This window comes from Erigeron canadensis, chromosome 5 (genome assembly GCF_010389155.1).
Source record: "Erigeron canadensis isolate Cc75 chromosome 5, C_canadensis_v1, whole genome shotgun sequence".
In the NCBI taxonomy this organism is placed as follows: Eukaryota; Viridiplantae; Streptophyta; class Magnoliopsida; order Asterales; family Asteraceae; genus Erigeron; species Erigeron canadensis.
Window position 1 is genome coordinate 39,254,760 of NC_057765.1, and position 13,550 is coordinate 39,268,309.

Consider the following 13,550-nt stretch of genomic DNA (forward strand, 5'->3'; position numbering starts at 1 on the left):
TTAGAGAATGATTTTGACCTTTAGACTCAAACTTGGTTCTTCCGAAATAGGGGATTAAAATCTACTAAGAAACTAAGACATGTCATTTACTAGTAACTTCATAACTTGTTAATTTCTACATAGAATACAGTGGGTAATATTTTAAGAAAAAATCACACATTACTTTTATGTATGTTTTATTCAGCCTCTTATTTTGTCATGCGATTGCATTTGAAGTTTAAAATGGAGAAGTTTTTTTTTTTAAATATATATGTCTACATTTAAACGTTACAATAAAATTAGTATTTGCTAATTGTGTGGTCTTAGATCAAGTGGCCACCTGGAACCTTATTTGGGGTTATGGAGAGGGGCTGTTGGCTTAATGAACAGGAGTCGAATCTTAGTTCATCATGGTTTCGGAGATTGATTACTTCAAACGCGTGAGGGCGTGTTATCACACCCTTGGTCTTTAGTGGTGTCTTCGTGTTCCAACCTTTAGCATAATACCCGTTTGGATGTCACTGTTAGGGTTCAAACCACTAACACGTTATCCCAAAAAAATCAATATATGCAAAATTTTAAGCAGATGTTATCTACATCAAACAAAAGAAAACCGTATTTCTTTTAAACTATCAAAACAACAAATAATGGTTTTGATTATTGAAAGCATTTTTTATTAAATTAATCTTTTCTAACATAAAAACTGGATCAATAGACCACGTAAAACTTTGAAGAATATTCACTTTGACCTTGTCAAAATGATTCACATGAAACCAAAGATCGATAGGGATGGAAGAGCAATAAAACAAATTTATTATTTCCATTTCCCAACTTTTTGAAGTTATATATATTTTATATTCTTCTGATTGACGTATATATGTAGTAATTTCTTCGGTTCACGCATGGAAAAGTCGATAGGAAGACCATAATATTGACTATACGTATTTTCCATAACACGTGAGGTTTATAAATCGTATATTTTAATCTTTAATAAAGCGTAAATGGAGGGAACCCCAGTATCACAATTATATATTCGTCGACTCATCTTGTATGAGTCATGTGATACCGGTACAACATCTCCATCTTAATCCCCACATGATTTAGGCATCCTGAAGGATCGGACTCGTGTTTTTAAAACTTCATATGTAAGTCTAGACTTCATTGGTAATGAGTATCTTAAAGGAATTATTTTTTTTTTGCCAAATAGGGCTTCAATTTAAGACTTTAAGGTCACAAAGTGCTTCCCTAACCACTAGGTCTACTCTACATAAGTATGACTCTTAGACTTAAATTGTTATGTTATTGTTATTTATTATTTCTTTTAATTTAGTTTGTTGTCAATTGTAGTTGAATTATGTTTTTTTTACTACAAAGGGGTTTATTTTTTTAGAATTGTTTTGTTCGATTTTGTTATTTTTCACCTGTTTTGTTATTTATCATTTTGATATATACTTTTAATATACTTATTTTGAGTCTATATGTTCAATAGACGGGCCTGAAGACTAGTATATAATATAATAAAAGTTTAAGGTTTAAGGCATAAATTAGTTTATTAAAGACCAAATTAATAAAAATTGTATAACTTTTTTGAAAAAACATTTATTAAAGACAACTAAATCATGTTCAAACTAATTTTTTTAATTTGAAAATGGGAGTAAAGGAATATTTTATAGTAAAAAAATCCTGTCTTAGAAAACTTTTTGTGAATGTAATACGTAGCATACGTTTTTCGTAAACTTTAACCGCTGATATAAACTTATTTTATAGAAAACAAAATCTAAACTGTCGGAGTAAAATTTTTATACGAGTATATGTTTTGTCTCTGTTTAAGGTAATGTATTAATTAATTAAAAAAGAAAACAAAATGGGAATAATGAACAAATGCAATAATCTTTTGTCATCATTCTATAAACAAATAAAGTCGCCCTCTTCCGTCTCGAAATCCCGTCAGCCACCGCAGATTATTCCATCTTCCCGTACGCCGCCGTCACCACCACCGTCACCGTCGCCGCCGATCAATCGAACAATGGGCGGAGCATCTCAAGCTTTGAAACACATCCCCCGGATCAAGTTTCCTCAGCGTCATCCCAAACCTTCTTCTTCTTCTGGTTTGCTTTTATCATATATATATATATATTTATATTTTAATGTTACGCAATATATCTTTTCTCATGTTGGCTTATGGGACCAATTGATATAGATAATCTGTCGGTTATCCATTTTATGTTACATTTAATTGGTGTATCTAGATTTAAAATCTGTGATAATTATATTCGTTTGACATAATTTATATATAATTAGTATTGTAAGTTTAGCTATAACTATACATACGTATGAAACCGGTAACAATAGATAGTAATTGCAATGAAGAAAAATGCTTATCTAAATATCAGAATGAATAGTTGTTTGATAAAAAACTAGCAAGGTTGGATAAATGGTTAACATTCTTGCCTCTAGAGACAGAGTTCAAGGGTTCTATAGAACCTCTCTACACCGTCGTTGGTAAGGGTAAGACTGTCTACATCTTAACCTACCCAAAACCCGCGGAAGACGGCATTGGGTGCTTACTTACTTCTACAATAGTTGTTCGATAAACAGGCTTCGGCAGTAGCCGGTTTCTGTCACAATTAGCACATATTCCTTTCTCTTGCGCTCTTTACGTTGTTTTTTTTAATCTTAAAATAATAATGAATAGTTACTTTTCCTGTAAAATGGTTGTCATACGGTTAGGAGAATCTACTATGTTGGGCGATACACTGAAAAAGAAGAGATTTGTTTTATACATTTTGATAATTTGTCGAACCATTGTTTATAGAAAGTGTACAACTGAAAAGTGACTCACTGCAAGGAAGGGATTTTCTTGGTAGTTTAAAATGGTAGATATGCTGTGTAAATGAACTTTGGATAAGCGATAAAGATTTTGCATTGTTGGAGGTTATGTGTTCAGTTTAGGGACACAAGCTAGTTGAAAACGGAATTAACTCTAGTTTAAAAAGTGTTAGCCGTTCCTAGTTTATAAGGGCTTGGTGGAAGTCTTGTGTATATCAGATTTTTTTTTTTTACTACAAAAATACGTCGACATTTAATCACTTCCCTGTTATTTAGATACTTGAAAGTACTTATAAATCACTTTTACATGACAAAGCAATTAAAATATGTCACTTATATACCAAAAGTATCCAAATTCCATTTGGAGGGGATACAGAACTTCATTAGGTTATTTTCAGCAAGCAGGCTTATGAAAAGCTTAAGGGAATCTCATTAGAAAAGCCTAATACAAACCCACTAATATCGTGAAGAAACCACGAGTTACAAAAATGTAAGTGCACCTCACTAAAAAGAGCCACTGAGCTGTGCATTTGAGCCATCTCTCCTAAGGTTACCCCCTAGAGTAGGTTGAGGCGTTTTGACTTTTGAAGATAGCCTAGCGTCTAGTGTGCTCCTCTAAACCAAGGAATGAACTTTACAACCCTCAAAAAGCCAAGGATTCATGGTGTTTGGATTCTTTTAAGTGAAACAACATTATGTCTGCTTTCGTTAGCTTTTGGGGTTCGATGACATCTTTTAATGTATGTATTAAGAATTTTGTGAATACAAAACCTTTACATAAACAAAATGCTTATCTCAGTCTAGGTGATGCGGGACGATACTGCCTTATTTACTTTTTTGATAGATTTAGTCACTACAAAGTTTTGCAGAATAGCACTTGTTAGCTTCAGCAGACAACTATTAAACATTTTGTGGTGTTGCATAGCTTTTTTTTTTCTTTAGTATATTTTAAGTATGAATATTTGCTTCATGTCCACGTGGTTCATCTTGCAGGTTCTGTGACTCAGACCAAAGCAACACCTGCTACCAATGAGGTACCTTCCACATTTTTTTCTAGGTCTGCCCCATCTGAAAAAACTTTAGGGGGGAAAGCTTCTCTTCAACCCAAAAGAACACCGATGACTCAAGAAGAGATTGATGCTATTATGGTAAGCAATATATATATATATTTTATTTCCAGTTACTTTTTTATACTTGTTATGTGAATCCTTGAGCTTAGCATTGTGCTTGAAATATATATATTCTTAGCTCTACATGATCTATTCTTGTAAAGTGTATCACCCAGTGAGCGACTGTTCTTCTCATTATGTATTTATGCTTAGTCTCAAGAAGTTTATAGTTTGAGCCTGACCACAACTTGGCTTAGATACTAAACTCTAAAGCCCTGGGTTTATGGAATCGTATAGGCTTGAGCTATGGACCTGTTCAGACGTCCCCTATTACATTTAGAAACAATATTTTTAAAGCAAATTACTTAGTTTACCATTGCTAAAACGTGACAAGTAGAAGCCTTGTGTAAACTAATGACTAGTAAATTATATAATAATAAGTTATACTATGCCTTCCTGAGGCATGGTTTGCGTTTGCCTCAGTGAGCAATCAAACCTAATCTGTGTTAGGGACATTGAGCTTTGCCTGGCTGGTTCAGGCTTGCCAAGTCATTTAGTGAGCCAACTTATGAACTCCCACCAGCCAGATTTTCCCAACTAAATCACCTAAATTTAGCAAATTTATGTGTGGTAACATATTAATGATAACTGCACTTGTATTTCTTACTTTCTTCATATTTTGGTAGTTGGGAGGCTGCTTATGAATTTGACGAAGATTTCATGAAAGAGAAGACCTCACAAGACCTATCTTTTTTTCTTGTTTCCAAACTTTTGTCCATAAATATGTGGTTGAATCTGAATTCAACATTCCATATGCTTAGAGATGTTTGCATTCTTGATAATTGTAATGACACCAGCCACTGTAAGCAACACATGGGCTTATTTTGCTGATTCTTCTGACTTTGACGGTTTCAAAACATTAAACCGGATATGGTTTGATTTGATGTATTTGCTCATTGTATTGGCCTGGAAATAGTTTACATATAGTGTTTGTCAAATTTGGTTTAATTTGGGCTTCCAACTTCTTGGAAAACCATGTCCTTTGGCTGAAAACTTTAACTTCTGTCACTTTATATGAAAACTGTGTTTTCTGTATCAACCTTATGAACCCGTCAAGTGATCTGAATAGATAGCAGTGTCTTGTTTCAATTATATATAGTGGATTTAAAGACCTTATTATGAATTATATTAGTTGGTCACTGGTACAAGTGATATCATGACCATATCTAGATTTCATGTTTCAATACTGGCCTATCTATATTCAAACAGAAAACGCTTTGATGTCTTCATCTTGTTTAAAATAAGGGACGTCTTTTACTCCCATGGTCACGTATGCTTCCACTCCATTACCTTGGGCATCATCGAATAAGAACATACCCCTCTTGAATGGCAGACCTCCAGAACTGACCCATATGGGTTTTCCAAAACCAAAATCGATATCATAGAATGGGAATTTACACCAGCTAACCATCCATATGACGTTTGTTGTATCAGGAATGCTGGTGACATCAGAGAATGACTTTACTAGCATTTCTTTCCTTGCTTTGCTATCACGGCCTACTTTTGCATTGTTTCTAATGGTTTTCATGACAGAATCCGACGACATGCCTATCACTCTTCAGGCTCCTTGACCGTTTTGGTAGCGTCACACCTAGTGATTATTGGCCCCCAATGATTCCCTAATGAAATTTTAGCTTTCATGGATGCAAGTTTTTCCCCCTTTTGCCTAAGTGCTAACGATTGAAGTAAGATGGAATCTCTTGGATGACCATGAATTGCATAATCTACATCACTGAAAGTTTTCCATATGAGTGCCGACACCAACTGTACCTTAAACAACTGACGTGTGTTGCTATCTCCATTACGCATAACCTTGGCTTTCATGTTTGATATTCCATTAGCATTGAATGACAATCTCTTTGTGACATATTCATCATTGATTGGTAACTTGGCAAAGCCTACCTCAATGGAAGGTAAACCTTGAGCCGGAAACAATAAGGATGATGTGAAATCAGTGCCACAGGATTCAACCTTGATGTTTTTTCGACTCAGGGTAGCCCATTGAGTAAGGAATGAGTTCATAGCAGAGGCGTCACCAATCCTATGTGCAATACTTACACTGAGTGCTAAACCTCCACACTGGAACATGGTGACCTGAGTAGCAAGCATCGCATTAGTAACATTTGAGCCCAGTAATTTGGAGGGGCTCAATTGGTTGACTGTATGGGGATCCAATTTGTGATCAAGAATCTCTTTGATTGTTATATCAGCTCGCGCTTGAATAAACTCGACACCTTGATCATTACAGTCAATTGTGGAAATGTTCTCCATATAGCTACCTGCAAAAGGGTAAAAAGGTGTCAGGGCTTCCTTTAACGATTCCTTGAGTTGGGCAATGGGTTCTTGGCTAGTATGAAGATTAGGAGGGAAAAAAAGAACAAGAGGTATGTTCATCTCGGGGGAAAGTTCATCGATGATGCTTAGTTTATATTGACGAAGAGCAGAGGGAGTTGAAACAGATGGTTTTATCAATTTTCTTGATTGAATTTCGACCTTCATTGCCATAACAACTTTTACTCGATGTATTTTCATAGAGGAAGCAAAGGGAATGGAAATATGAACGTATGACCTTAGAGACATCGTCATATGAAAGATTGTTTTTTTTTTTTATTGTTCTTTGGGGTAGAATCAAAGAGTTATACTTCTTTCATTGGATGCTGGCTTTTATAATGTATGATATACATTCAAGTATATATAGTGATTAATAATGACATGTAATGGCAAACACCACAATCACGTTTTTAATTTACTAGAAGCACCCAACACTAAAGTCATAAACTCTAAGCAAATCAATTAGCTAGATCGAAAGAGCATCCCAAATAGATCCAAAATGTCAAGAACCGTACGGCATACATTGCATTTAGAAAATAAATTTACTAAAGATTTTATGATGTATCACAGGTTACACAAAAACTTACAATACTTTGTTAAAAATTACATAACCTGTAAGCGAGCTAAACGAAAGCATACCTTCACACAAAAAAATAATTATCTACTTGGTAGTTTGAGAGCCAGCTTAACCTTTTCGGAAGCCTTAACGGAATCAATTTTGGCGGCCTAAATCGTTTGCATACAAATTAAGTGTAGTTGGTTTTAAGATTCAAACACGAAATACTTTTAATATCCTTTGGAACAGTACACATATAAGCAACAAGTTTGAAAATTAACGTTAAAATGTATTTTTCACATAATTACTAAAGTCCACAATGTTATGCATCTCTAACATTTACTTAGTGTGGCTATCTATTTATGACTAAAGTTATATGACAAGCGAGCCATGTATGAAACAGACAATACTATACAATTAAGAGTGAATCAAAACATTACTAAAATTGAATCAAGATTAAAACATTAATTATAAAAATCAAATAAAAGTTTAAATCAATAAATATCACATAAAAGTTTTTTTAATACTTGCAATACCAATTAAATTAAAGGTCAAATTAATATAAAACATCGATGGTTATAAAAAAATTAATTATTATTATTAAGAGTTAATAATCAGTACCAAATTTTGATGATTTGTAGGCTAGTATCATTTGTAAAGTGTACCATCCCTAATTAAGATAAGAGATTGAAAGTCAAATATGGCATCGAACCAAAAGAAAACTTAGACAAAACCATCAACAACATAATTAGTATAATACGTATTATTTTACTAAACTTGTTATGCGGGGCCTCGGGGAGTTTGTTCTAAGGTCTCGAGTTCGAGTCTTGGTATGTTTTACTCGACAATATCTTCCAATTAAAGAGGTGGTATGATGAGAAATGATATTTAAGATCCGCTTAGTGCGGGATCATTCATTGTGCAATTAGCACACATTATATGTCTGAGGTAAAATTTCCTTTGTAAAAAAAAAACAGAAGCTAACGGCACCGTGTCGTGTTTTTGTTTTTTTTCTTTGTTACAACAACAACAAAAATACTATAATAAAAAAGCTATTATAAAATCTATATAAAATATATATATCTAACAATAATACTAAAAAAGGAACCTAAATTCTAAAATGAAAAAATTTTAACCCTTGGATGAAATTTAATTTTGAATGAAAGCCTTTAGATGAATATGATGATGTCTTATTTGACTTAAGAATTAGTCAATGTCAATACTAATCCTTCAACTTCATATCATCTATTAATATCTCCTAACGTTTTAAATGAGTATCCAAAATTAGCTTCAAAGTAATAAATTATTAGATAATATTTGTAACGAAGTAATCATTCTTAGAAAATTATTTTTTTGTCTTTCGTTTTTAAAATATTCATAGCAATTTTTTATATATTATAGCAATTTTTTATATATTCTTTTTTGGTTTAAAAAAGATAAAAATCTTCATTTCTACTAATAAGTATTTTAATCTCATTTAATTTTAATCTGCCATTAGATGTTCTATATGTAATTTATGGTGTTACACTCTTGTTAAGTTATATCGATGGATTGCATTAGTTTTGTATATAAATCATTGGTTCATCATATTAAAAATTTGGGTAGTTACTTGTCGTATTAAGAGTTCACTTATATGTGAATGTTAGAAAGAGTGAGTTTTTATTAAGATATTGTATGTTGCGAGCAAATGATTCATATCTTTTAAAAAAAAAAAAGTTCACTTATATGTGAATGTTAAAAAGAGTGGGTTTTTAATAAGATATTGTATGTTATGTAATATTTTTTATTTATTATCATATCATCATATCTCTTATTAGAAAAGAATTTAATGATTATATACTCTATGCTTATATTGTATTGTATGCTTTTTAACTTATGGTTTCATTTTGGTTTTTAATAGTTATATATACTTGATAAAAGTTATATGAATTGATTGTAAATTATACGTGTTTTTTAATGGTATAATTTTTATCAACTTTCATATAACACACAAAAATATATCTAAAGTCAAAGTGTAAAAATAAAAACTTTGAAAACTAAAAATAAGACATTGTAACAGAATAGAGGAAGTAATAAAACCAATTGTAAACAATATAGCTCATTATTTTAGTATTACGCGGGTTCATAATCTAGTATATATATATATCTATAATACTTTATAAAGGAAACTGAGTTCTTCCCCTTACTTAATTAAGAACCTGATAAGACAAAAATACCCTTAAATAATCTTCCTTGTTAAGCACTTTCTCACGTGATATACCAAATATGCCCTTCAACTATTTTCATATCTAGAAAAGTAAAACTCTATCACCGCCACCACCAGACTGTCTCTCCCACCACCATCGCCGCATTGCGCAGGTACCATGCTTGTATATATATAAACAACCTCATTAAGAAAAAAAAAAAAGAAAAGAATAAACAAATAATCTCTATCATCATCGTCATCTACTTTCTCTCTCTAGAAAAAAAAGCAAACATCTTCTACAATTACAAAACATCTTCCCCTTTGTTTGGTTTTGTGCTGCTGACGTAATCTAATCAACTCATCGTAAGTTGTTTTTACTACATCTGATATACTTTGGTGCTAAATTGTGTTATTATACATTGTATTTTGTTTGTTATTTGTTGGAAATTAGGATTAATAGTTGCTAATTAATCATGATGAACTGTTAGGTAGAAGAATATAATTAGCAGTTGTTTTGTGTGTATTATTATTTTGTATCTAATTGAATTTGTAATCAAGGTTAATAAGGGGAAGAATGTTGTGCTCAAACCTTGTTCTGTTACTTGAATATGGATACAAGTTAAGATAAATTTCAGGATTTTACTTAATCCGGTGTGATTAGCTTAATCTATGACCGAATTAACTAGAGAGATCAAATTACCGTCCCGACTTTGTAATTACATTATTACTGGTGTGTATATAGAAGAAGGGTAAAGTTGCATAGTCCAAGGGTCTAATCTAGATAAGCACCTTTGGACTTCCGCTCGTCCTGGCAAACGTCAGACTCCACAACTCAAGAATATACAGAATTCTAGTTAGGTGTTGACTCTAGTTTAGCTATATATATATATATTCATGAGGGCTATACTCCGTAAGAGATTCAAAAATACAATTAAGGTTTTGGTAAACTTACGTAAGTGAGCAATGCACGAATGGCATTTTTCAGAGAGCTTTGGTAGGACTCGGGTAGTTTAACTCCTGACTTATTATTGAGGAAACCTCTGTTTATGTCACTCATGCATTGTGTGTTCATGTCAGATTGGATCATGAGCGTATACCATAGATAAGTATAGGTTCCAGAGTGATGAAATCCAACATCCATGTTAGTAACTCATATATACCCAATGACATTGCTTAAAATATATCTTTAAAGCCAAATATCCAACTACTAGGTGGATACAACAGGTGTTAGCGGTGATGTAAGGGAGTTTGGTGGATGGTGTACCAGTGGTGAATCATAGAGGATGATTCACATGCACTCTGTATCATGTAATGATAGTCCAATATTGGGAGAAAGATAACCCTTTTTAAGTGTTGAATTTTGATTAGTTAAATTTACATGAGACTTTATAGAACAGCTGTAACTTTTAGGTATCTTGAGACATGATTGTTTGATCGTAGGAAATACCGGGATTGCATGATATGATAAGAAGTAGGAGAGAGGATATGATTTGATTATATCTGATTATGATCATAGAAGGATCCAATAATCCCACAGGCAAAATGTTTATATTCTAAACGACTGTACTATAATTGGCCTGCTTCCATTTTGGATTTTTCCAGTTTGTTACCTTTTTACTATTAGCAAATGATATAAGTTACATCACCTTATTATAATGCTTTAAACCTTGGGGTACCCTGAAGTCCTTAGAATTAATAAAAGGTTTTGTTATGTTAATCAAGGTTTGCAATACTTAAATTTTTAAAGCCCGTTGGTGATAGCTTTTGTTTATCTTAAAATCTGATGGGTTTCAGTTTGAATATTAAACTTGAAGAATCTTATCATTATCAAAGTCTGCTTTTACTCAAGTGGGGGAAAGCTTTCATGGGTGATGGTCCCAGAGGAATAAAAGTTTTCCAAGATCATTTCCAAGCTTCGACTTCTGGTGCAGAGACTCCTCAAACAGGAGCATCAAATTTGCATACTAAAATTGAATTTGAGGTACCAATGACATAAATCAGCAATCTCATACACAAAGCTTCTCTGTTTTTTTAATGAACAGACTTAAAGGTACATTGTACTGATTTGATTTTAGTTTTTTTGATCTGCATTAGCGTCACTCAAGCAGCCATTTGTGGACTACCAGAAGATTAAGAAGCGTTACATTCATGTTGAACTTATTTAATCTGAAAAGGCTACCTTGGGGAACAGACACTAATGGGAAACAAAAGGTCGTTACTCGCTATAATAGAAAATTATTCAACAAGTTTGAATTTTTACATTTTATCTAACACTAATGTTGGTATCTTGAACAGCTTGTATTATCTGCTACAGAAGTAGAATCACTTCGGTCTGAACTTGCTGATTTGGAGGAACGTGAAGCTCAATTGAAAGCTCAGTAAGTAGTAGTGATACTTTTATTTCAAAAGAAAATTTTATTTTCCCCGCTTAATGTCACCTCTTATAAATTTGCAGGTTGGAACATATTGATGAAACTCTACGTGCTGCACGTCTTTCGGGCTATTTACAGATGCGAACTGTATGTCAGCTAACTCGTTATATATGTTCTTCTGTAAGTTGCGAGTTGCAGCCTATTAAATATATGCCATCCCCTAAAAATCTCATTGTACAGAGATGGACAGCGTTACCTGGAGAACCAGCTCCGCTTGACGATACAGAAGTTGATGACTGGCTTCCACGCTTTGTTGTTCTCCAAGGACCATGCATATTTTTGTATTTTAAGTCAACGGGTAATAGCTCAAATACACACAATCACACACATCGTTTCTATTTCAATCTGCATCTGTGCATTTGCTTATCGACCTGAAATATTGCAGATATAAGTCCGCAAGACTCCACCCTTTTGTCTGATGTTGTTGAAGTAGGGCGTATGCCATGTGTTATTCAAGAAGAGGGGGAAAATCGACATTACTTTTACATAGTAACTCGCCAAGGATTGAGATATGAATGCTCAAGTGCTTCAAAATTGCAGGTGCTATTTCATAAGTTTGAAACTTGTTTGTCATGTTTGGTTCTTTTTTCTTATCAGTTTGTGATGCTTAAACGAGTGGGTCTGGTTTTATTTACTGCCTTAGATGCCAATATAACCAAGATCTTGGTGACCCCAATTGGATTATCAAAAGTTTAATAAAAACAAATTATATGCCTATTAGATAGCATCTGATAATCGGTCAAGTGGCAATTGTGTTTTTCCAGAGCTGGTTCTGAACTTTTATCTTTAACTTTCTTCAGGTGGATGCTTGGGTGACGACGTTGCAAGAAGTCTGCAAACTGAGATCAGATTCACCCACTACCCCCGATCGTTCACCTGATACATGACATTGCTTCGTGGTTTAGTAAGGTTATGTTGTACATGGTTCCTAGTTGTTGGATTGGGCTAATGGGCCATTGACAGTGGCGCATCATGCCTAGTTATTTGTACATAGACAGTGCACTCTTTTTCACTCTTATGAGCTTTTTTCTTGCAAAATCTTTCATTTTTGCTTCTGGAAGTAACAAAAACTGAACGGATTATAGTGAATTTCCAAGGCCAGTTAGAGGTAAACGACAAATCTGTTCATACTCACTTTCTCTGTCTAGAGCCTGTTATTGCCGAATCTAACATCGATCTTACAGTTATTTTCAGTAATAATTTGATTCAAAAAGATGAAATTTGGTCAAAAATAACCACGTGTTTCTAGTTCATGTCTTTACGCAAATCACTCGAGATGGATGCTTCTATTGATGGGAAAAATGTGTCAAATATAAGATTTAACATATGTCAATTTATCATACAGTCATTTTCATATCTATGTTAACAGACATCTTTCACTTAATCCTTTTTTATATCAAACGACCTCTTTTACACCACTGCCGTCAAAAGCAGCTGCAAATCGGTTCTTTGTGTAAGTACAAGACCTGTTTCCTTTCAATAATTTTGCTGTCACGGCTCGATATCTGATCAATTAGTGTGGTGTTGAAGAATGTGTGTTTATGCCACATTGTAATTTAGATAGGAGATGATCCTTTCACGGACATGAAAAGTATAATTGAGTTCGTGGCCCTGAAGTTGTTTTAAAGAGAAGAGATAGGATGTTGGAATAGTTTTGTGGGTTGTTTTGACTTTCAAGGATGACATAGGTAAAATAAACGTAGGTGTATAATAGTCTATTCCTGCATAGATAAGACTGGCGCCAATGGTGCACTCAGTGGAGGAGCTATGTGGTGGCCACGGGTGGCCATGGCAACCCCACAATTTCTATAAAACTCAATATTTTAGTATTATTTCTAAGTATTTGATCAGTTTTAAGGTAATTGGCAACCCCATACCAAGGTAATTGAATTTTGTAATTTAATTTTACACTTTTTAGTATGATGAAAACTGTTCGGCGTCCCCAGAATAAAATTCCTGGCTCCGCCACTGGGTGCATTTCGTCTGCCCCGTAAGTCGGCTCATTGAATTACCCCTCAACTGATGTCACTAGCACGCCTTAATTGGTTGGGCATCAGTTTCAACCCGTC

At 33.6% G+C, this 13,550-nt stretch overlaps 3 protein-coding genes across 5 annotated transcripts; 2 read left to right on the top strand and 1 right to left on the bottom strand.

Moving 5' to 3' along the window:
* The first annotated feature begins 1,828 nt into the window (after nt 1-1,828).
* Nucleotides 1,829-4,915, top strand: LOC122600285 (formin-like protein 3). The gene is made up of 3 exons (XM_043772987.1): nt 1,829-2,087; nt 3,802-3,956; nt 4,604-4,915. Exons 1-3 carry the CDS (start codon nt 1,844-1,846, stop codon nt 4,619-4,621), a joined length of 417 nt encoding a protein of 138 aa, XP_043628922.1. The 5' UTR covers nt 1,829-1,843; the 3' UTR covers nt 4,622-4,915.
* A 613-nt stretch (nt 4,916-5,528) lies between these two features.
* Nucleotides 5,529-6,557, bottom strand: LOC122601781 (vinorine synthase-like). Its single transcript, XM_043774519.1, has one exon. The coding sequence runs from the start codon at nt 6,555-6,557 to the stop codon at nt 5,529-5,531; it is 1,029 nt and encodes a 342-aa protein (XP_043630454.1).
* Nucleotides 6,558-9,282: 2,725 nt separating this feature from the next.
* LOC122599441 lies at nt 9,283-12,594 on the top strand. 3 transcript variants are annotated; one of them, XM_043771954.1, is made up of 8 exons: nt 9,283-9,412; nt 10,844-11,030; nt 11,144-11,260; nt 11,345-11,427; nt 11,505-11,568; nt 11,662-11,779; nt 11,867-12,021; nt 12,282-12,594. In XM_043771954.1, the coding sequence occupies exons 2-8, from the start codon at nt 10,914-10,916 to the stop codon at nt 12,366-12,368; spliced, it is 741 nt and encodes a 246-aa protein (XP_043627889.1). In that variant the 5' UTR covers nt 9,283-9,412; nt 10,844-10,913; the 3' UTR covers nt 12,369-12,594. The 3 variants fall into 3 exon arrangements, with proteins under 3 accessions (XP_043627889.1, XP_043627890.1, XP_043627891.1); XM_043771955.1 differs by having other exon boundaries at nt 10,864-11,030; XM_043771956.1 differs by lacking the exon at nt 9,283-9,412 and having other exon boundaries at nt 10,959-11,030; nt 11,125-11,260; nt 12,282-12,534.
* Nucleotides 12,595-13,550: the final 956 nt, after the last annotated feature.

Excerpts from the sequence above, each read along its gene's own strand:
- LOC122601781 (XM_043774519.1), bottom strand. The coding sequence starts at position 6,557 with ATGTCTCTAAGGTCATACGTTCATATTTCCATTCCCTTTGCTTCCTCT.
- LOC122599441 (XM_043771954.1), top strand. The coding sequence starts at position 10,914 with ATGGGTGATGGTCCCAGAGGAATAAAAGTTTTCCAAGATCATTTCCAA. Across the intron at positions 11,569-11,661 it reads GCTATTTACAGATGCGAACT|AGATGGACAGCGTTACCTGG; the intron begins GTATGTCAGCTA and ends CTCATTGTACAG. Across the intron at positions 11,780-11,866 it reads TTTGTATTTTAAGTCAACGG|ATATAAGTCCGCAAGACTCC; the intron begins GTAATAGCTCAA and ends GAAATATTGCAG.
- LOC122600285 (XM_043772987.1), top strand. The coding sequence starts at position 1,844 with ATGGGAATAATGAACAAATGCAATAATCTTTTGTCATCATTCTATAAA. Across the intron at positions 2,088-3,801 it reads CAAACCTTCTTCTTCTTCTG|GTTCTGTGACTCAGACCAAA; the intron begins GTTTGCTTTTAT and ends TTCATCTTGCAG.